Genomic DNA, 22828 nt, shown 5'->3' on the forward strand with positions numbered 1-22828 from the left:
TGTCTCCCCCTCACGCGTTTGCCATCTCTTGGAATCCAGTCAGTTACCCTTAATGACCACCGGTTATCCTGCCGACGTGCTACGTGCCCGGCCCATATCCATTTCTTCTTCTTGATTTCAACTATGATTGTCCTTAACCCCCTTGTTCCCTGACCCACTCTGCTCTCTTGCAGGTTTACCGTGCAGCAATACGGATGCCATACCGTCGTGGTCGGCATGTCAGTACTTTAACCCGCAAGACCTCTACCGCATCACTTTACCCCGCAAGCAATGAGCAACTAGGCGGCTAAAAAGTTCTTAAAAAGCTGCGTGCCGACCACGACGGTACGGCATTTCCCTCAGCGGCGCGCACCAGTATGTCAGCGTAAACTTACCTCGGCGTTCAAGATTCGAACACACGGCAGGCGTTTCAGCGTAGCCGTCAGCTTGCGGTTCAGCAAGCGCGTTTTCTTGGATCTGGCGCTCTGCATCGCGTCTTCAGAGCTGGAGCAACGTGGCAGCACCTTGAAGACGTATACCACGGGGGCCCATCGTGCTGCAGTTGCAGAACTAACTTCTAAAATGTAAGAAAAACAACCTTCAGTGACTGATGCCAAGCATCTCACAATTTCAGAATACGTACCCCTATATTGTCGCTATATCTTGAGGGTCCGCATTGGCACTGCAAACGTCGTTACCACCAACGTACAAAACGACAGTCTACGCGCTGAAAGTGCATCGCAGAGACGGCCTCAGCCATTCGCACAGCGTCAAACCACCAAACTAAATGTGCAGGTCTCGACGGATGTTTTCAAGTGAAGGCGACTCCTGCACATGAATTTAACCTGGCTGTCGCCTATCACTACACCGCGCAAAGAAGACATACAAAGCCGGCGACTGCGGTGAGGTACCGAGTAGAACCGTAGAACCAGTGGAACTAGCAAGTAAGGCTGGGGACAAGGCCGAGGAATCGTCGGATCTTTCCCTAGCTACAACAGTACCTGTCTAGGGGCAGGGAGTACCTCCCTATGGTCGTCAGATCCGTTTCGCGCCAAACCGGAGAGCCCCGACTCCGGGGATACGCTTTCTCAGCGTCTACCCTGCGACCAAGCTAACATGCGTTTCGCCGGTAGTAAGGGCTCTCTCGCGAACAATAGATGACGTCACTGCTACGTCACCTCACGTGTGACGTCACTTGAAGACTTTCTTTCCCTAAGTTAGTTTTGACTTTTCCCGTGTCGCCACGGAGTGCCTAGTATGTCACAGTGCTTGATGAATTTCGTCCCTAGTGTCCTAGTGTCATCTTCACCTCCGCCGGCGGTCTCCGCGCACGTGTCACGAAGTGTCGTCGGTGTCGTCAAGTAGCCGCAAAAGTCAATACTCCCATGAAATGCGACGTTTGTGGCGTTGGCCTGTCTTCACTGGAAAAATATGTGGAGCATCACACTCGCAGCGCACAAATTCGCCGCCGACTTACGTGCAGCAGGCGTTCCACAAAGATAAAGGTGAGTACCCATCCTGTTTTCAGTTTATAGTTGTTGGAAAAGACAGTGTCAGTGCATTTTTATCATCTTTTGTGGTGAGGCTGTACAGCACATGACCGCTTCCACGTGCATTCACTGTGGCCAGCTAGTTATAATTCGCATGTGCTTGTCGCGTAGAAAAAAAAAAAGAAAACAAGTATGCACAGAGGCACTAATTTTCACAATTTGCTCGATCACACTGCCGCTTGCGTCGCTTTTTTGTTTTCCCTCTAAAAACAAAGCAGAGCAAATATGTCCGGTGGATACATGATGTGTGAAACGTGAGCGCACAAGACAGGGACAGTGAAAACGACACATAGAGCGCTACTTCCAACTAACATTTAATGCACTACACTCATCACGTGGTAACATCGAGTGCTTCAGACAAGACTATCAACAAAAAAATTTTTATTTTTTTCTTCCTTACGCTTTTTTTTTTCTCGCTAAAGATTACAGGCGGTAACGTGCCCATGGAAACAGGGCGACAAAGCGAAAAAACCCTTGATACCATACAGAAGTTTTTGACCGAGCTCATGAATGCGTTATCAACGGCAAAAACGGCTGTGTGATAAATGCGACATGAGATGAACATGGGTTTTTAACAAAAAAGCGGGTCATCCAAATGAAGAAACAATGATGCGGCTGAACAAAGGAGGCTGTAAAAAGGTATTAAAAATGCCTTGAAAAGGTAACACTTAAAAAGTGAGAACAACAATAAAAGTTTGCAAAAAACGCAGACTCTTTCTTCGAGAGTGACACAGCTGGGCCCGAGCTGTTACATGATGCATCATATATTTCTCGAGCTATGACAGCCTGGTCAAGAAAGGGGGTACAACCGCAAGCTGCACAGTGTAAGGCCATGTTGCCGTCAGACTTTTAAATTGTTGGCGTGTTCACGCAAGCGATCGTTATACATTGGCCAGTTTGGCCGATGTAACACATCCACAAGAGAGCGGAATCTTATACACGATGCCGCATTTGCAAGACAAAAACTGCGTGGTGTGCTTCTTGCAGCATGTCAGGCTTTTCACTGTTCACGTTACACGCTTGCACAGGCCTCCAAAGTTTGTTGTGGGCGGTAAACACTACACTGACTCCTGCGCACCCTGCAGCCTTCTTAATCCTATGTGACACTTGGTGCACATATGGGATAACAGCAGTTTTTGTCCATCTCTGTTTTTGGGAGGCACATCACTGGTTTTCTTGAGTCTGTGCAACAAGGTCTCCGCAAGGTCACACAAAACTCTGGAAAACGTGTGCTCTCGAAGAAAGATTTGTGTTTTTGCAAAACCTGTTGACTTTTATTGTTCTTACTTTTTAAGTTTTAAACCTTTTAAGGCCTTTTTAATACCTTTTGATGACCTCCGCTGTTAAGCCGTACACTTTGTTTCTTCATTTGTACGACCCATTTTTGTTAAAACCCATGTTCATCTCATGTCACATTATCACCCAGTCGTTTTTGCCATTGATAACACATTCGTAAGCTCGGTCAAAAACTTATGCTTCAGAAGTTGTTCAGAAAGAATATCAGTGCACTGAATGAGATGAAGGGTAACTGAAGGACTTAATTTATTTTGTGAAGCAGAGAGAGTGAGGGAGCAAAATAAAACATTTGACATTAATCTATCAGGGGCGTAGCCAGAAATTTTTTTGGGGGGAGTTCAACCATAGTTTATGTATGTTCGTGTGTGCGTTTGTATGTGTGCGTGCCTATATACGCAAGCAAAATTGAAAAAAATTCGGGGGGGGGGGTTTGAACCTCCCCAACCCCCCCCCTTGGCTACGCCCCTGTAATCTATGTCTAAGGCCTTTGAACTATTTTCGTTGGTTTAATGTCTCTCTCTGATACTATGTTGTATTTGTATTACAGAATTCAGTGAATGGAAAGCTCAGGAAGAGGCGAATGAGAACTGTTGGTTTATTCTTCACACGGCTCCCAAAAAGCTGGCCAGTGGGGAAACGAGGAGCCACTACTACTCTAATAGATCAGGAGTGGCTAGGCCGAAGGAAGGTCATGGTAATCGTCGAGAAAAAAGTCAGGGTACCTGCAAGTCCGGTAAGATATGTCTTCCATTTATTACTGTGACGAAGAAGGAGAACACTCAGAGCCCGGCACCTGAAGATATCACCATAAATGTAAGGTACCAAAGAAAGCATTATGGCCATAAAGCAGAAATTCAGCACTTGAGGATGAGTGACAAAGAAAAGGCCAACGGGGTTAACCAACGTAGCAGAGGACCTGGAGCGTGGTGTGCCCATGAAAACCATATTGAATAATATAAGAACATCTGTTGGGGGCATGTAAGCTGAGGCCAGCACATTTGGCAGAACGCATAACTCTGCATAACATCAAACGGCAGTTTCACATTGCTGCTCCTGAACAGTGTCACACCAATGATGCTGTCAGTGTAGATATGTGGGTGAAAGCAATGTAAGACAAAGGTGAAACACTTGTCTGTCTGTATAAGGCACAAGGTGCAGTGGACCCAACTGGTACTTTTGGTGCAACAGATTTTGCCCTTGCTTTGATGACAGAGCCACAAAAAGAGCTGTTAGAAGAATTGGGCACGGGCACTGTGTGTCTTGACTCAACACATGGAACTACAGGGTAACAGTTTGAGCTGACCACTCTTCTAGTGCTAGATGAAGTGGGATAAGGTATACCTATAGCCTATTTCATCTGCAACAGGATGAATGAGGAAAACTTGGCAGCTTTTTCAGGTCTCTTGAGTGTGCCATCAACGAAAAAGTGGCTGCTAAGACATTTATGTCTGATGACGCCTCACAATTTTACAAGGCATGGTCGTCAGTTATGGGTGTCCCTCAGCAGAAACTTCTCTGCACCTGGCATGTGGATAGGAATTGGCAGAAGAAGATACATGAGTGTGTAGAAAAACAACTGAGGCCAGACGTGTACCACAACGTGCGACTCCTTTTAGAGTTCCTTGACCAGCAAGAATTTGAAAAGTATCTTCAATCATTTCTCGACACTGAGGAAGAAAAACTGAGGGATTTTCTGAAGTACTTCAAGGACAACTATGCAGTTAGACCTCAAGAGCGGGCCTACTGCTTTAGGACGAGGGCAGGTATCAACACCAACATGCACCTTGAGAGCATGCACAGGACGATGAAGCACAGCATGCTGGAGGGAAAGAAGAATAAGCGTGTTGATAAACTAATTTCTGCACTCATGGACTTGACATATCATTTTTGATGAAGAGGGCAATACAGATGATCAAAGGGCAAGAAGTTGAGTGCAGTTGAAAGGTACCACAGATCTGGCACTGAAATGGGGGGGGGGGGGCAGGTTGTGCCAAATTAAACGAAGACGGCACGTGGACTGTGCCATCTCAGTCTACTAAAGGGCACTCTTATACAGTGACAAAAGTCGGGGATGCTGCTTGCTGTCCCTTGAGATGCAATGAATGTGCAGTGTGTGCGCACCTGATACACTTCAAAGTGTGCAAGCACATTCACTGTGTGGTCATTGCTAACACATTGTCAAGCAGTGACAATAACGACTATGAGAGCCCACCTGAAACAGTAACTGAAACGAGTCGGGCATTGCACATAGTGCAAAGCATTGCAAAGCTGGAGGCGGCCACAACAGTGCCGAGCCAAAAGTCATGGATCGATCTCGGCCGCGGCGGTCACATTTCGATGGAGGCGAAATGGTACAAGCCCGTGTACGTACGATGGCAGTGCACGTTAGAGAACACCAGATGGTCTATAGAACACCAGATGGTCAAAATTTCCGGAGCCCTCGACTACAGCGTGCCTTTACCTACCTCGTGGTTTTGGCACGTAAAACCCCAGAAATTATTATTATTATTGCCAATGATGACCACATGCCTCAACAAATATGAAAAGTACTATGTGTTGATGTTGGCACTGGACCGAGGTTTCCACTAAATATCAAATTTAAGTCACTCATATGTCTCATCTGCTCTATCTGACACAACTGCTGCTGTAATTAATAATTGACTGGAATGCAAAGTGTTCGATTGGTGAATGTGCTGACCTGCCCATTTCTCACTTATGATTTCTCATTTCAGATATTGTATTACTGATTGTAGAGGTGTTAAATGACATTGATTTCCCAAAGCTATGGAGGAACCAAACCAGCATTTTAATAAAGCCTTATTGTCAAAGCTTAACCTGGTTGTGTCTTCCTGTGTTGATAATGCATACTTGTGCATGCGGTTTCTGCACTACATTCATTACAGTAATGCAATGCAGTTTCATTTCAAGCCACGAGGACAAAGTCAGAATCGATTTAGATCTGTTTCTTTCTTTATGAATGCTTAGATTATTATTGTTGTTGTTATTATTATTATTTATTATTATTATTATTACTATTATTATTATTATTATTGCAGCGGTATTTGCACACGTTTTCTGGCTACGGCGCGAATCCTTTATTACAGTACAGAGGAGAGCTCGATCAACATCGACATCGTCTGCAATGGCGGATTGTTTATTTGCAATTTGCAGCGTTTGCGCGATGTAAATTGTTCTTTCGCTAGTTTCTTGTACGCGGTAATGTTAACATTAACGCTCGCTATCGAGTTTAGGGTATGTCTTCTCACACGTGAAGGTGTGGTGCCTTTTTCACCCGTGGATATTCGTACTCGACTCCGCTCGCCCGCCATAGCAGGTGAGGTCATTGGTAAGATACACGTTCCGATGCAACTTCCAATTCAACATTGTGCTTTGTATGAGTGTCATGCTCTGCGCTTTCGATAGGTATCGAGCTCTTTGATCGTTAACTTGCGCTAGATGTGGTATCGAGTCAGTCGAGCTCTGAAAAATCATTTCCGATGATCGGGACACGATCGTGAACGTGCATGAACGCGCGGGTACCACACAAAATATAAGCTAAAGCTGTGCAGCAAATTCAGATGTACTAGGTATTGCCGCGAACAAATATTGCTTTGCTAATGGGCGTCGATGACTGCCCAGCCCCCCCCCCCTCTTTTTTTTTTGTACATACATGTAAACCGTGATTTCAATTTGACAGCTTTGCTTTGAAGGCGCTTTTAGTGCTATAATGGAAGCGATAGCTTGCTTTTGATGACCTCTGCGCTGTCAGTGCATCAGGACATTGCATTATGATGAGACAGAATTGTTCACGTCCAACACCCCTCGCAACGTAAAGCTTTTGAAAATCCTTGCGCTACATTTGCTCGTTTTCACGAAAGGGGGTGTTTTGGAAGAGTTCAAGCACCCTTGACCTAAAGACGCTGATTTCTTCTTATCAGTGCTAGAGTTACTGACTACGCTACCTAAAGGTAGCATATGCAGTAACTAATCAGTGCCTGCCAGCAGCGCACCAATTGAGGGTGTGTTCTGTATAACTTCGTGCAAAAAAAAAAAAAAAAAAAAAAAACAGAACTAAACGCACAGTAGAACTTGCTACAACTGAGCTGCAAGTCGGGTTGAACTTTCGATTCAAGTGCGAGCTTTCATTCGACTACATTAAACCCTTTCAGACGCGATCTATGAAGAACTGCCTGTAATTCGTCAGAGTTGCACATTATCTCAAGGGACTCGACGTTGCAACAAAAATATTGTCATGTATGTGCTTTATAGTAGCTAATCTTGATTAAACTGCAATTGCATTGAACCTGAAGTCATTCATGTTCTGCTTTTTGCAAAAATAGAATGAAATCTCAGGCTAGAAATACAGTACTAATTTTTCTTTTCTTGGTTATGATCATTTCGAGCAAAGATAAATTATACTTTTTAGGTGACTTGGAAAAAGTGGAACATCAAACATGGTAGTGCCTTCTGCTAATTGACTATATTTAACAGTACACTGCAAAATGAAGTTGAAAACAGATCTATTACACAGGAGGTTCAATTTATCCATTCTTAAATGTATATTGTTCTTTCTTAGCCACTAGTCAACACGACTAGCAAAAACATGTGATGTAGACAGTTGTATACAAAGCGTCTTAAACAGTTATAGAAAGAATGGTGTGCTAAAAGCTGCAGCAAGACAGAGTACGACTTTGCGAAACTGCAGTCGTAAGTGCCGCCGCTTTAGGTTTACAGGTTGATCCATCCACGGCTTGGATGTAGACCATACTTAGAAACTAACTCGGATGATACCGTTGTCACATGGTGCACTGCTGATCGCAATTAAGCCCAATCAGGGTCAAATTTCTCAACAGTGATTGACTCGTTTCTGCAACTTGCATACAGTAAATAATCACAGTAGAGAAATTCTACCCAGTCAGGTCCCATCGTGATCAAAATTGACAGTATGACACCCATAATACATATTTGTCTGGGAGGCCAACTTTCGGATATACAGGTCTTACTAGAAAAGAAAAACTAGATACATTGTTCGATAGCAGCCTATTAACATGTTGGCTCACGCACTTTTTCAAGCACATTCAAGACGTGGCATGAAACTCTTGCTAAACTCTTCTCACTCAGTTTGTACCAATCAGCTTATTAGCCATGTTATATACAAACAGATGCGGTCACCTATAGTGCACACTATGGGCTCACTTTCTTGAGCTAAATTTTCGTGACGTACAGCCTGACACTTAGAAACACCATGTGGCTCTCTTGTTTGCAGTTCATCCGCCTTGGTGCAGTTGGCCTGCCTTGCAAACTCATAAACGGCATTGTGTGTTGCTGCCATGTCTTCCGTTACTTTCTCTCAGTAGCATGAACGAACTATCCGCACCCGTTTTGTCTGCACTACAACGGAGATGCCTCAACTTCAGCCTATGTTAACCCCCACTGCCTTTCAAGGAACTATGTCAACAATGCCAGCACTATGTGCTGCTGGGCCTCATAACATAAGCTTGCTCAGTGGCACAAACTGTCCATATACTTTTGCCCCACAATGCAACTGTGCCATTCTCAGTGGTCCGTATTGGGAAGCACTCCAGATCTACAAACACTATGATGTGCTGTTGGCTGCTAGAAAATGACTCGTTTATAACAGCGGAGTTTTGCACAACATAGAAAGGGTTATGAATGTAAAAATGGCCATCCACTCCCATTTGTCCATCCACTCCCATTTGTTGCACAAAGCTACGAGAAAATTCATATGGATTTCTCATAAAGAACAGCATTTTAGTTGGCGAAAAATTTGACATGGTCCACAGTTTGAACTCGAGAACGACTTTTTTTCGGGGTGGTCGCTCTACCATTTAAGCTAACCAGTATGCTAGTAATCAAAGTGCGAGGGCAAATTCAGTTTGAAGCGCATGGACACTGAATATGACAAATGAGTTCTGTGGAAAGCACAGTAGGTATAAGTAGCTTATAACCAGCTGCAAGTAATGTTTTTTCTTTCAAGTTTGATTTTCATATAGATATTAACGCAGAATCTTCTGCTAAAAGCTGCTGCACGTTTCCACAGGACCCATTTGCCACATTCTGTGTGCTTTGACTTTTCAACTAATTGGCCCTTACACTGCCCATTGCTAGCCTACTGGCTATCTCAGTTGTAGAGAAACAGCCCTGGAAAGGTGTTGGTTCCAGGCTTGAGCCCAGGAACAGTACGAATTTTTTGTCTTCCTTTCTGAGAAATCAGTATGGATTTCCTGGTAGCCTTGTACAAAACAGGTGGATGGCCATTTTTCAATTCAAAATAACTTGTTCTCTACACAGATGATGTATGCGAACACAACTGTGATGCCTTGAATCATGTCTGGACGAGCTGGGCTTGGAGCATGTAGCCAAATGTCATGGTAGGAGCTCCAAGTGAATGTTCTCAAATGTACATTGTTCCAGTGCTCCCAGAACGAGGAAAAAGCTGGGACACAGCACTGTGTGCCTTGGCTTCTTTCCTCGCACTGTGACATGATGAAGTAGTACCAACTAGCCCAGTTCATTGCGCTCTAAAATGTGTTTAGCTACTTGTGATGCCGTTCAGACCAATCTGCTTGGCACATTCACAGGTAGCAATAGAACAGAGGGCTGCCGAGATAGCAAAGCCATAAAGTCTGAGTCTGAGTCTGAGTCTGAGTCTTTATTTCAGACATGCATACAAAAAAATATATATATACATGGCTGAGGAGGAGGGAAAAAAAGCCGCACAGTCGCGGCTTGACATTGCTCCCTTCCCCCCGTATACATCGGCACTGCGGTATGCACGAAACAGAAATAGCACAGAATAACATTGTAGCATAACAAACAAGAACTCCAAAGCAGAAAAAAAGAACACGGTGCACAATAAAATGGGTGACACTACAAACACATTATATCTCCAGATATATTCAAATAAAGTTGCGTACACAAAATATAATTAAGGTGCACACATTAAAAATCAAAAATCACAAATCATCATCAAAAATGTACACATTAACGAAATAAGTTTCGAAGAGAGTTAAAGGAAAGTTCGCGTATCGAGGTGTGAGTAAAGCCAAACTTGTTAAGCAAGGAAGGTAATGTATAGCTTAGGGTTTGAAAGCCGTAATTAGTACGTGGGTGAGGCACAAACCAGTACTCGTGGTGTCTTGTAGGGTAGCAAAGAATGTTGGTGTGGAGGTTAGCGACTTCACATAAGAACAATATGCCGCGTTCAATCTGTGATTTGTAGAGCTGTAAAAGACGATGATGGTACATGTTGGTAAAGTGCATGATATGGTAGGTGGTAAACAGTGGTTCAGAGTGCGTTCTGTAAGGCACGCCAGCAATCGCTCTAAGCGCATTTTTCTGCATAGAGACTAGTTTACTAATATATAATAGGCCTGCGCGTGCACATCTAAGCTTGCAGAGATAGTGTCCTGCATAAGTCACTTGCTTGATGAATGTGCAATAAATGCAATTTTTGGGGCAATAAAGGTGTGATGACATATGCAATTTCTACATTTATTTGCTGCAATACAGAAACGTTCTCGATTTGTTCGAGTAGTGATTAGCATTTATGAAAGATAATTAATGCAAGGTCATGCTATATGTATTACTTCCAGTTGAAAGACCCTGTGGCACAATCTCAATTATACAAAAGTAATATACAGCCAGCAGAGTCAACATGCGCCGCACAACTCCTCTCAAGTTTCAAGGAGGCTATCTGGGTAACAGTTGGGAGCATTCACAACCAGCCGGACAACACATGGGTGGCCCTGAAAAGGGCCGTTCCATGGCAGGCAGCATTTGCCAAGTTTCAGTAAGGTTGAAAGTCGGGTGAATTGGTGACAGAGCATCTGAACATGTAAAGCAGCGCACAGAAAAAAGACACAAGAGGATTAATATGATTCAACAGGACAACTGTTGCACTTGCCACTAGTTTATTCTTTTAAAAAATATGTATATAGTACATACCCACAAGTGCACCACATGCAACAATGACTTTTGCTCATAACGGTGCTTAAAAAAAATCTGAATGTTGTGCATATGTGTATTACCCCCTCCTTTTTTTCCCTTCAAAATAAGCTAATTGCAAGTGCAGTGGTTGGCCTGTTCAATTGTATTCCTCCTTTCATGTCTTGTTTTTGTGTGCTGCTTTACACATAAGATGATCTAAAGCAGTCTTGGTTCATGTTGGGAAGGTAGGCGAAGGAATCTGCTGCACTCGCAGGACTTCGTGGCCTTTTGTGTTGCAGTGGCTGCACTTCAGCAGCCTGTAGCAGATACCCAGCTCGCTGTGTGCATGTGACTTCACTCCAGGTCCGAAGTCACGGGCAAGAGAACTGACGATTTTGGCCAGCTGATCGATCCCTTGGCCTCTGTGCACATGGTACCCATCAACTGCTAAGAACGCATGTCGTGGCTCTTTCGAGGAATTGAGAAACCGATGCTGTAGGAACAAAAAAAATTAGTGCAATTAGGAAAAATGTGATGCATTGAGACAAGAAAGAACTTGCAGATCAACTGAAGTCACTAAACAAAAAGAAAGGGAAGTGAACAACATGGGACCACAGCCTACAGTTTCATAAGATAATGGAAAAATTTGGCAACATAACGTGTTGCTAGTATGCTGCAATGTGAAAATTTTTCACTGCTAGATGGGGCTCAGCCGGAACTTTTGAAGTCAATACACGCTCCTTTGAATGTTTGCATTGCCCCTGTATATGTGGCTTCCACCAATATCACAGCTTGAAATTAGATAGCCATCCACCCTGTGTGTCGGAACGGAACTAAAACCAAAAACAAAAACAGATATTTTTGGCCGGAACGAAAATAACAAACGTTATCTATTATTTCATTCCAGAGTGAAACCGAAATATTTTTTATCAGTTTTCAGTTTCCGGGAAAACTTGGTGACCTGGAACAACCGAGGTCATGCAACGTGAGCAATAATACATATGTCAGGGTATAGTGTTAGCGCTTATCTCATGCAAGAATTCCAAAGTAAAGATGTTCAAATTTTATGAAAAATGAAAAGAGTGGCAACCAGAGCTGTTTATATTAATGCAAGTGGACTTTCGTGTGCCAGTCACACTAGTGTGGAGAGGGCATTCTCGGTGCTGAAGTTTGTTTTATCAGAACAGCGGTCTTGCACCCTCGATGACGGGCTGCTTCTGAGAAAATGCTCACTCCCTTGACACAAAACATAGAACCTGCTCAGAAAATTCGTAATTCACTTTTGAGAAATTTAAATACAGTAACTTGGAAGGGTGCTAGTTTTGGGGTTTTGTGTGGCTGGCCCAGAAGCCCCTCAGGGACGAGACCAAGACAACCATCTTTACTCTGCCGAGCCTCGGTCGCAACTGCCCGCTGCCCGTGGCTGCTGAGTGCGAGCTGCGAGCGCACCATCGCTCATCATTCTCTTCTTCTACGGCCAGCACGCTCGCAGCCACCGCTTCTATACTGCCCCCTCCCCTCCGGTGAAACTGGGGAGGAGGGCGCAGTAGCCGCTATCCTTGGCCACAGCGGACAGCACGTGGCGTGCACGACCACACGTCGGCACGGTTCGTCCACCACGTAACCAAGGTCCCGGTGTTGTCCGTGGCAACTGGGGGCTCCGGGGCTCCGCATCCATTTTCGGGTTAGCAGTCGTCGTGGCAGCCGCCTTGCTGCCACCGTTTGTGGTTGCCTGCTCTTTCCTGTTGCTGACCTCTGGTTCTTCCTTCCTATAAGTGTATAGAAGCGTATAGACAAGTATAAAAGCGGCGGCTGCAAGCACGAAGTCCGTAGAAGAAGAAAACGAACGATGGCACGCTCGCAGCTCGCAGTTGTGGCCGAGACTCGGCGGAGTAAAGATGGTTGCTGGTTTGTCTTGGTCTCCTCCCCGACGGGTTTCTGGGCCAGCCACAGCCACGACACCCCACATAGCTCGCGCTAGTCTGTAGCAATTCGTCGTACAGTTACTTGCGCTCCTCTGAAGAATGCGGGAAGAACGTGTTTTACCCGTCCCACGTTCTTAAGAGGAGCGCAAGTTTACCACAAATCCTATGTTTTTATCGTTACTTTACCTTCAAATTTTTGCATAAAAATAAGAACCGTTACAAAACATTATTTTTTTAGTTCCGGAACAGAAACTGAACTTTTTTCGGTGGAACGAAACTAAAACCGAAACGAAAAACATTTCATTCCGACACCCTGCATCCACCATTACGATGAATCACTACTGAAAGCTGACCAACCACCACTGAAGCTATAGTGACAGTACTAGAATATGTACCATACTTACTCGAATCTAGGCCACTCTTGATTGTAGGCAGACACTCGAAATTCGCAAGGCCAGAAAAAAAAAAAAAACTTAATCATGGTACTCGAATCTATGCCAACCCCCCACTTTCGCACATTGTTTTTTATAAAAAAACATCAGCTTAGATTCGAGTAAATACGGCACATGCATTTCAGATTCAATTAATGGTTGCCTGCACATTTGTATAATGCCCCAACTGCTTTGACACTAACGCAAGGAAGCAGCAGCCAACGAAAATAAATATGAATATTTCAGCCTGCCCTACATGGAGAACACGTGCAAGCATCCAATGTTCATATGTGAAAGGCAACAGTGTTAGAGGAGAGCCTGGTGCGGATAATAGAAGAATTTTGACACAGCAAGCCTGTGATGTACACTTCACTACATAGTCAAAAGTCTGATAAAAACTTGTCAGATGGGGAAGGTACCAGATTAACATATTAGAACGCGCCTCAAATTTTTTAAAAGTACATAAAATTGATGCTTCGGGACCACTATGGCCCCATTGCTCACACTAAAAAAAGCATCAGTGGGGCGCCTATGTATAGCCTATGTGCCACAGCGTGCAGGTAGGGCAAATTACCAAATGTACAGCTAGTTCCACGTTTTTCCGATTTCATAAAGATTCCATGAGCAAACATGAAGATTACTACTTTGTAGCAGATAGAGTGTATTCAGATAACATCGGTGCATGTCTGTGGACCCCTTTAATTTCGCTGAAAAAAAAAAATATTTTGCTGTACGAGTCCCTAGGGCCACGAAACCAATGTTAGTTTTGCGAAAAAAAAAAATTTGCCTAAGTCAAAAAGATTTGGACGGAAGTCTTCTCTCAGCAGAACTGCTTTTCGCGAATTTCCCGAAAATACGATTTTGACGAGTTCCTACAAAGAACCCCAGAATTAAAGCCAAGCACATGCTCTAACTTAATCTCTAAAAACATGTTGCATTATTTTTGTTAGATAGGAGTTACAAAGCCACCAAAGTGTCCAAATTGACGTCAAGTTCACATACAACCACTTAAAGGGGTGGTGCCATCAAATTTGTGGCTTGTGCATTCTTTGTTGCAAACATTTCTTATTGATCTAGGAAGCATGAGACACACTCCCAAATTCATGTATTCTCTCGAAACTATTTCACATCGCCTTATTTGTATGAACGACTTTCGGTTTCGGTTTCTGGGCGACAAGTTGGACACCGACATCACCGTGTAGGAAGCTAGAACAAGTGCACCCACAAAGTTGTGACACATGCAGTGCTGCATTGTCTGCTCTCGCACACAGATGCAAGCAACCGTCCGGACGCCTTCAAAACTTGCTAAAATCCTCCATCATCCGCAGATGGTCGGCGAGCTTCAACAATGACTGGTAAAACCCGCTTTGTCTACGTAACCCAACAGCAGCACCACATTAGTGAAAAGATGCTGCGTGGAGTTTTGCACAAAACTCTCCACAGAATGGTACTGCACTGTTAAACGGAACGTCTCAAACAAAGGTGAAAACCACCTAACGTTATGGAAATTGCAAGCAGTATTGAATCCATTGCAAGAGACTCTTGTCTGCTGAGACAGTCATTTCATAACAACTGACCTACCTTCATTTTAGAGACTAAAAACATGAATTCACTTCACAAGTGCAACCAGTACTTGCTGGAAGCAATCCACACTAACCAGCTGCTGAACTCACTGAATATTGGCATGACTCTGCTGCTCACTACCCGAGGCCAGCAAATGCTGCAATGACATTGCTGTGCCTATAGTGGGGTACAACTTTAGAAGACAGGAGAGGCCCCGCCCAGATGACCGAAGCGCAGCAGCCAATTGCCTCCGCGACTAAAGAAATAGTCCCGCTAGGCATGTTAGGCATGTTCTCCATCGGCGGGGTCACCGGCCGTCCGGCTCATGACGTCACCTGAAGTGCGCGCCTATTGGTGGAGGCTCGTATGCATCCGCCTTTGAGGAGAAAATGCCGCTGCCTTCTAAAGTTGTACCCAACTATAGCTAATGAAAGCTGTGATGTTGAGAGGGTTCTTTCAGCTGAGGTACAGAGTCGTCCACTTCCACCTTGAACACCGCACCGTGCGGCCAGCACTCCGCGGAGCGCCTCTCTTGGTTGCTTGGGTAACTAGCGTGTATGCGCAGTGACAGCTTTAGGCGAAGCCTTCGCCGCGTCGTCTGCTAAAGCGCGGCAGCTCTGCCGAATTGTACTTGCTTTGCGGTGAAGCTAACTTCGCTCTTGCTATGCGCATGCAAATCCAGCATCCGGCACGGTTCAGAAGAAGCGAAGCGACTGCACCTTGTTCCGTCTAGCTTTTGCTGCTAGTGTTTTCTTTCATTTCTGGATGCGATCTCACTACCAATAAACCTCAGTCCGTGCATGAGTAAACTTTCACAGCCGCGCTTGAGCTCCTACAACTAAGCAACTCAGCTCCTTTGAGCCCAGTAGCCAGAATGTTCCCGCTGCTCACGCAAATGTTTTTGATCAGCTTCAAAACTAGGCGCCGCAAAATTGGCGATAAATGCATGGTAAGGTCTGACATAACAGCTTTAAATGTGCGAAAGTTTGGATTGTTACTCGCCTGAAAACAAAAGGATGTGAGCAATTTGCCAATTTCAGAGAAGTTACATTACATTCACGTGTTATCAGCACTGCTGCCTTCATGCGCTAGCGAATTTAACTCGCCAATACGCCGCCCTAATTTGCTACTCATGTGCAACCATGCTTATTCGTACCATTCATGCAGAAAAATGAAGAAGCATTCTAATAGAGTTTTCAGCTGAACTCATATCACGCAATCAGTTCACCAAAGAAGCGCCGCTGACAAATGATTACTTCTGTAAGCAGGCGCTGAATAAAGCTTGACTCCCTTTTTATTGCTAGGTGACCCAAAGCACCGCGTATCGCTTTATATATTTCTTGGCTCAAAACTTTATCACGAAGCAGAAAGTTTTCCGTGAGCCTTCAATTCACAGCGCAAACTTATATTTTTTTATTGTCGACTTTGTGTCGCCAAACTTTCAGCTGATGAAAACAACCGTGTGAGTAGCGGGAATATTCTAACTGTACGGCACAAAGCATCTGAGTAGCTTAGTTGCGGGAGTGCCAGCCCGGCTTGGCGATCTCACTCATGCACGGGCCAAGGTTTATTGCTTTTAAGATCGCATGCAGAAAAAGAAAACAGTAGGAGAAAAAGCAGTGCGGAACGAGGCGCAGTCGCTGCGCTTCTCGATTTCCATGAGATTAAGTTACCTTCATCGAAGAGCAAGCGCGATTGGGCGGAGCCGCTGCGCTTTAGCAGACGACGCGGCGAAGGCACCACCTACAGTTGTCACTGCGCTTGCGTGCCCCAGCCGCCCGCGAGAGACGCTCTGCGGAGCGTTGGCTGCACGGTGCGGTGCTCAAGGTGGAAGTGGATGCCTCTGAACATCCAAAGGTGAGACAGCTCTCGAATGAAGACCAACATGCTGCACATGCAAATGGCAATGTACGTTAACAAGGACGCATAAAAAATCGGTGATCAGCTTTTTGTGAATTAAATGTGTCTTTTCCTAGATGTTATCAAGGCTCTTTACTGTCCTTTTGACTTATCAATTTGTGTAAATGTATTTCATGTAGCATTTCTAAACTAAACCCCCCCCAAAACATGCAGTTCAATGATGGTTCCACGAAAAATGTGATTTCTCTCAAATTATCAGCTTGAAAAATAGCACCCAATTTTTACCCTCTAATTTGAAAAAAATATAAAACACAAAAACAAACCACCGTAGTTATGCAATTTGTGTTAGAATGCTTTGGCTTCCTGTGCGACACAATTTGTACAAACCGCACCTCTCACCACCAGACAGGCATAGATGAGACTCTGGCTAAGAACATGTGCAAGGTTGTAACCAAGCTGATCATTGCGCATCATAGCAACAATAAGGCCGTCGTCATCACCATGACCAAAAAATAATGACCCACCGATCAAGACAACAAGTGTGTGTGTGTGTACCTTTCATCACATTTACCACCAATCACAACAAGAAACGAGTTCATACATTTGTTCATATTTTTGTGCTATGTGCTAGACAGCTTCACTGGTAACCTGCCTTCACAAAATGGAATGGCTCGAAATTTTTATCACAATTTTACGCACCAATTCAGTCATACACACAACACATTGTAAACAGTGGTAGTTTAGCACAATAGCAATAATACGCCAGCAAACGAGCAAGGCCTTATCTATAAGAAAGCAACATTGTGCTTATAAAGCCCCTGTTGCTGTGGTTCGTGTTTGTGCACTCAGCATGTATACGCACTGCGCATAAGCACCACGGCTTGACACAGGTTGCCAGTTCCCTTAGTCACAGTGATGGCAAAGCCGCCTCTCAGCAATAACTCCTTTTGCCTTATAAAAAGCATAGAATAAAGTGGGGATGCCTAATAATATAGATTGTAATATCAAGCACGAATTATGGTGCATGTAAAGAACAGAAGACTGTACAGCAATCCGAATGGCTCCTTTGCACAGTATGAAGGCCTGTCCACCAGGCTGCACAACAAACCGGTTTTTGCAACATTGAAACACATTTTAAAAATGCAAATCCTGTTGAAACTGCAAAAAGTGTGCCAGATTCTATCACTATAATTTACGGTCCTTCCATTTCCACTAGGATATGATAGCACGTTCTAGCCAGTTGTCTGTGTTTCTAACTTAGAATTATTATGTTTAAGCTGTTGCATTAAAGGGACACTAAAGGCAAATAACAATTTATGTTAGAGTGAAAGCCCAATGTATCACAACTTCTAAAACGGCAATATTATCAACAGCAGTGCCCTACTTACCGAGAAATTAAGCTAAATGTATCACATGACGAGCGCCACAGGTGGGACATTTTCGAAGTGATCCCGATGACGTAGGGAAGTCGGCCTACAATAAATCACTAGTAATCAAACTAGCAGCAGTAAAAAATGAACATTCCGAGCATCAAAAGACGTAATAAAATGCTGTTTGTTCGTTTCCGCTTGATTCATGGAAAACAAAACCTCCGTGGCGTTGCCATGGGGAACGGCGCGCGTGGTTTAAAGGTTTCGTTTTTGCCGAGCTGTGCCTCGCCCGTCTGAGTGGTAGCTTCGGGATCGCGTACTGCCGTGCGTGTTTTGCGCGCTCGTGAAGGTCGCTCTGACAGAAAGTTCGACAAAATGCCGCATGCGTGTGATATTGCCGGATGCCCGAATGGTGCACAACGCCAGTGCTGCAGCAAGGAAACCGGTGTGTTTTTCACTGGGTGCCGCGGAATGAACCCTTACGCTCGAAGTGGCTTAGTGTCATGCCATTGCGCCAGTGTGCTAAACAGTCAAAACCTCTGCGTGTGTGCTCGCTGCACTTTCGTACTGAGGATTACAAGACCAACCGCAACTTGGTGACGGCTTTGAATGTGCCCATCCGAGCAAGTCTTTGCCGCAGCGCCCGTTGTTGCTACTGTGGGTCCCGCTACTTCCGCTCGGCTGCTACTAGTGTCGACGGCCGCGCAGTAAAAGCGGGCAACGTTGGGCATGGCAGCAGTGACGTATGAGAGTCGTATTTTCAGGCGGGAGATTTGAAGCGCGCTAATGCGATGCGGACCACTAAAAACGTGATTTTATTTCAAAATAAGCACTTCCTTGGCACAAAAGCAGCGCTACGAGGTTTCTGGACCGCTATTTCAACAATCAACGTCGACTTAATATTTGCCTTTAGTGTCCCTTTAACGTAGACAGAACTTTCAATGGCAAACTTGTAAGGCATATTGGGAAACACCCAATGGCTCTCTATTGATGAATAAACGGCTTTTACAGGGCTCTAAAATTGCCAAAGCTCCGAACGAGTGTGAATATTGGTGTTGAATCCTTCATCTGAGGCAAGCTTTGAGATTGGGCTAGTTGCTAATCCATCTTCAACAAAAAGTGTAGGAGTGGACAACAGACAAAGAAGGGAACAAAGACAACCGTTCCCTTCTTTGTCTATTGTACACTGCTGCACTGTTTGTTGACGATGAACTTCGTTTGAGGTTTCTAGTCTCACTGATATAAGTCGTATAAAAGTTCATGCGTGGAATTTTGTAGATTACCCCTGGTAACTTTTATTGCTCCAAGAGGTCTTTAACATGTGTGAGCTGTCATGTTACCTAGTTTTTTGGCATCTGGGAAATTCTCACACAATTAGTGTAAAAAAATCTTGCAAGTGACTCGCTTATTCCCTGCACCATGGGATGCCCACATACTTTTGCTGTTCCCGTTTGTCCTCCCAAAGAATCAAAGTGCTCCTTAGACAAATAGTTTCCAGGAGGTTACCCACAAAATGCGTGAGCTGTGACACATCCTACATTAGTGGAACGAAAAGTTCAAACAAACAACAAAATACCATAAAAAGTGCCTTGAGAAAGGAAAGACATGCTCAAACACTGGTGGATAAAACTGTAATGACGCAAAGAAGACGGGGACGAAGCGAAGACACGAACAGACAGACACGGGCGCCAAGACGGGCGCCCGTGTCTGTCTGTTCGTGTCTTCGCTTCGTCCCCGTCTTCTTTGCGTCATTACAGTTTTACCTCAAGTTATGAACCAACTAGCTCAGCAACAAGCCCTGTTGACTGGTGGATAATTATTCATTACTAACCAAGCGATTAATTTGGACACCACTGCTCTAATCGCAATGAAGAAAATCTTTATACATCTGATCTCAAATGTGGTATGTGTGCAACTTACTTTAGCTGTACATGTGTTGACCTACCCAGGATATACACCAGCACCCACTGGCACCTAGGCCATAAATAATCACCCTCTTTGCATTCTTTATTTTGAACAAGGGGCCCATAGTGGTTCTGAAACGTTAATTTTAATTGTTGCCTTTTCAAAAGGTACCTCACATACATGAACCCATTTCGTCGACAGGTTTTCATTCGTCCACTGAAACAGATCGAGATAGCAGTGACTTGTGGGCTTTCATTTATTCAAGGGTAACAAAAGTTACCTAACAACGTCATAGTGAGTTGGTTGTCACTGAGAAGATGCGGACACTGGCAGTTTTCTGAATTTGGTATCACCACATACTGATGTTTCAGTCAAACATTTCTTTTCCCATGCCTTGAAAACACTGTCTTACTCTATTAGTGGCCTTCGGTGAGAAAGGCTAGGATGCTTGTGTCACTACCACTGCCATTGTTGATGAACCATTCGACGGACATTGGAATGGTTTATCAAAATTGTCTCTAACATACGTGCCAGCTCATGTGACTGCACATGCAAGCCATGTATTCTCAAATGCCTCTACTAAAACTGGCACCACGTTGCGTCACTCCGCTAAATCTAAATACTGAAAAGCATCCTCACTGTCCATGTATGTCACCGTCTTAAAGAAAGGGCATTAAATTTCAAGGCCTTGTTTTCCACTGTGTATAATGGCCACATGCAAGATCACTAAAAGGTGTGCACGTGCGTAACGTGCATGTCACCTTCATTTCGGTATTTTCCCTGTATCTCAACATCGTGTGAACGCCTTGTCAATAACAACAGTCAGTTATTTCAGATGAACGCATATACACGGGAGAAAATTGCTAGGAGCACTTACAACTAAGTTTTAAAATTCGTTAGAATGCGGTGCGGACGGTACGCATCTACATACCGCTTTAATCAGGTCTGTTGGCAGTGCAGGTTTACCGTGCAGCAATACGGATATGCCATACCGTCGTGGTCGGCATGTCAGTATTTTAACCCGCAAGACCTCTACCGCATCACTTTACCGCAAGCAATGAGCAACTAGCGCGGCTAAAAAGTTCTTAAAAAAAGCTGCGTGCCGACCACGACGGTACGGCATTTCCCTCAGCGGCGCGCACCAGTATGTCAGCGTAAACTTACCTCGGCGTTCAAGATTCGAACACACGGCAGGCGTTTCAGCGTAGCCGTCAGCTTGCGGTTCAGCAAGCGCGTTTTCTTGATCTGGCGCTCTGCATCGGCGTCTTCAGAGCTGGAGCAACGTGGCAGCACTTTGAAGACGTATACACCACGGGGGCCACATCGTGCTGCAGTTGCAGAACTAACTTCTAAAATGTAAAGAAAATACAACCTTCAGTGAGTGATGTCAAGCATCTCACAATTTCAGAATACGTACCCCTATATTGTCGCATATATCTTGAGGGTCCGCGTTGGCACTGCAAACGTCGTTACCACCAACGTACAAAACTACAGTCTACGCGCTGAAAGTGCATCGCAGAGACGGCCTCAGCCATTCGCACAGCGTCAAAACCACCAAAACTAAATGTGAAGGTCTCGACGGATGTTTGCAAGTGAAGGCGACTCCTGCACATGAATTTAACCTGGCTGTCGCCTATCACTACACCGCGCAAAGAAGGCATAACTCAAACAAAGCCGGCGACTGCGGTGAGGGTACAGAGTAGAACATAGGCAAGTAAAGGCTGGGGACAAGGCCGAGGAATCGTCGGATCTTTCCCTAGCTACAACAGTACCTGTCTAGGGGCAGGGAGTACCTCCCTATGGTAACGTCAGATCCGGTTTCGCGCCAAACCGGGAGAGCCCCGACTCCGGGGATACGCTTTCCAAGCTAAGGGGCCCGCACCTGCCACCTGGAGGCAGGGACTTAGCCCTGCATGCATTGTCTGAAATCCAGTCGTTTCAGCCGGCCACTTCGATTGACGTCCTTCGAAGCTACCCAGCTACGGAGAGCGGCATTCCTGAGGACGATGGAAAGGCTGCTCCACACCTGGGACCAAACAGCCTCCCTGTCAACGCCTGCAACCAAGGAAAAGGCCAACCCTGCGAGCTGCCCTACCAGTTGTCCACCATCGGTGGGGTGGGTTCCAAACCGTCGTGCTGTTCGTACCGGTTTGTCCCAGATCAAACAATGGACGGATGCCTTATTTAAGACCGGGCTGGTCTGTTGTTAGAGAGACGCCCCAGCCGACCTGGTCGTGCTGGCAGGCTCTGTCCTGCTATAACCTGCTATAAACTGCGATAACCTGCTATTAACCTGCTATTACCTGCTATAAACGTTGTTATTGTTTCGTAAACGTTTTGCCTCCCTGCTCTGCTCCTCAGTGATAAGTCCGATCTTCGGCTACGTCGGCTCGCCTGCCTCCCGGCTTTTCATCGTCACGAAACCCCAATTCGTAACAGTGGTTGGCAGCGCTGGGATACGCTACCTCATTTCAACGTTTGGCTTCGCTGGGATACGCTACCTTCATCTCATCGTTCGACACGCTGGGATACGCTACCCTCATCTCATCGCGGGACAAGCTGGGACACGCTACCCTGATCTCAACGGTTGGAAATTTGGATCAGATCCCGGCAGGCCCGAGGAGCGAGGACGACCACGACACCGCTCGACGGCAGCTACGAGTTCGACCGGAGTCAGCTACTTTGGTTGGGTGAGTGCCCAACGTTTACTGGTCATTTCGCCAGACCTCTCTAGCACAGGCAGATGTTAGGAGAGAGTTTTGTTTTGTAGGCTATAACTGAATATTCACCTGCTTTAAACCATGAGATTAGTTTTAAAGTACGGGTGAATAGCAGTAGGAAAACATCACGAGGAACGAGATCGCGATGGAGAAGTACCACCTCCAGATTTGTGAGGAGTTGGGCATTTACGCCGGCTCCACAAAAACAAGGGCAGCGATTCTCGAGGTGATGGAGGAAGAAGAGGTGACCATCAGTAATGCTGAGGAGCTTTGGGAGTT

At 45.1% G+C, this 22828-nt stretch overlaps 2 protein-coding genes across 2 annotated transcripts in view; both read right to left on the reverse strand.

Moving 5' to 3' along the window:
• The window catches only part of LOC119406415 (corticotropin-releasing factor receptor 2), a 239329-nt gene that overhangs the window by 199403 nt on the left and 17098 nt on the right, over positions 1-22828 (reverse strand). The window lies entirely within an intron of this gene.
• LOC125760107 (uncharacterized) lies at positions 10468-21518 on the reverse strand. Its single transcript, XM_049419786.1, has 3 exons — positions 21247-21518; positions 20994-21178; positions 10468-11268 (listed from the first exon to the last, which is right to left on the reverse strand). Exons 1-3 carry the CDS (start codon positions 21260-21262, stop codon positions 11008-11010), a joined length of 462 nt encoding a protein of 153 aa, XP_049275743.1. The 5' UTR covers positions 21263-21518; the 3' UTR covers positions 10468-11007.

Source organism: Rhipicephalus sanguineus, chromosome 10 (genome assembly GCF_013339695.2).
Source record: "Rhipicephalus sanguineus isolate Rsan-2018 chromosome 10, BIME_Rsan_1.4, whole genome shotgun sequence".
NCBI lineage: Eukaryota > Metazoa > Arthropoda > Arachnida > Ixodida > Ixodidae > Rhipicephalus > Rhipicephalus sanguineus.

Excerpts from the sequence above, each read along its gene's own strand:
- LOC125760107 (XM_049419786.1), bottom strand. Across the intron at positions 11,269-20,993 it reads TTCGAATCTTGAACGCCGAG|CATCGGTTTCTCAATTCCTC; the intron begins GTAAGTTTACGC and ends TTGTTCCTACAG.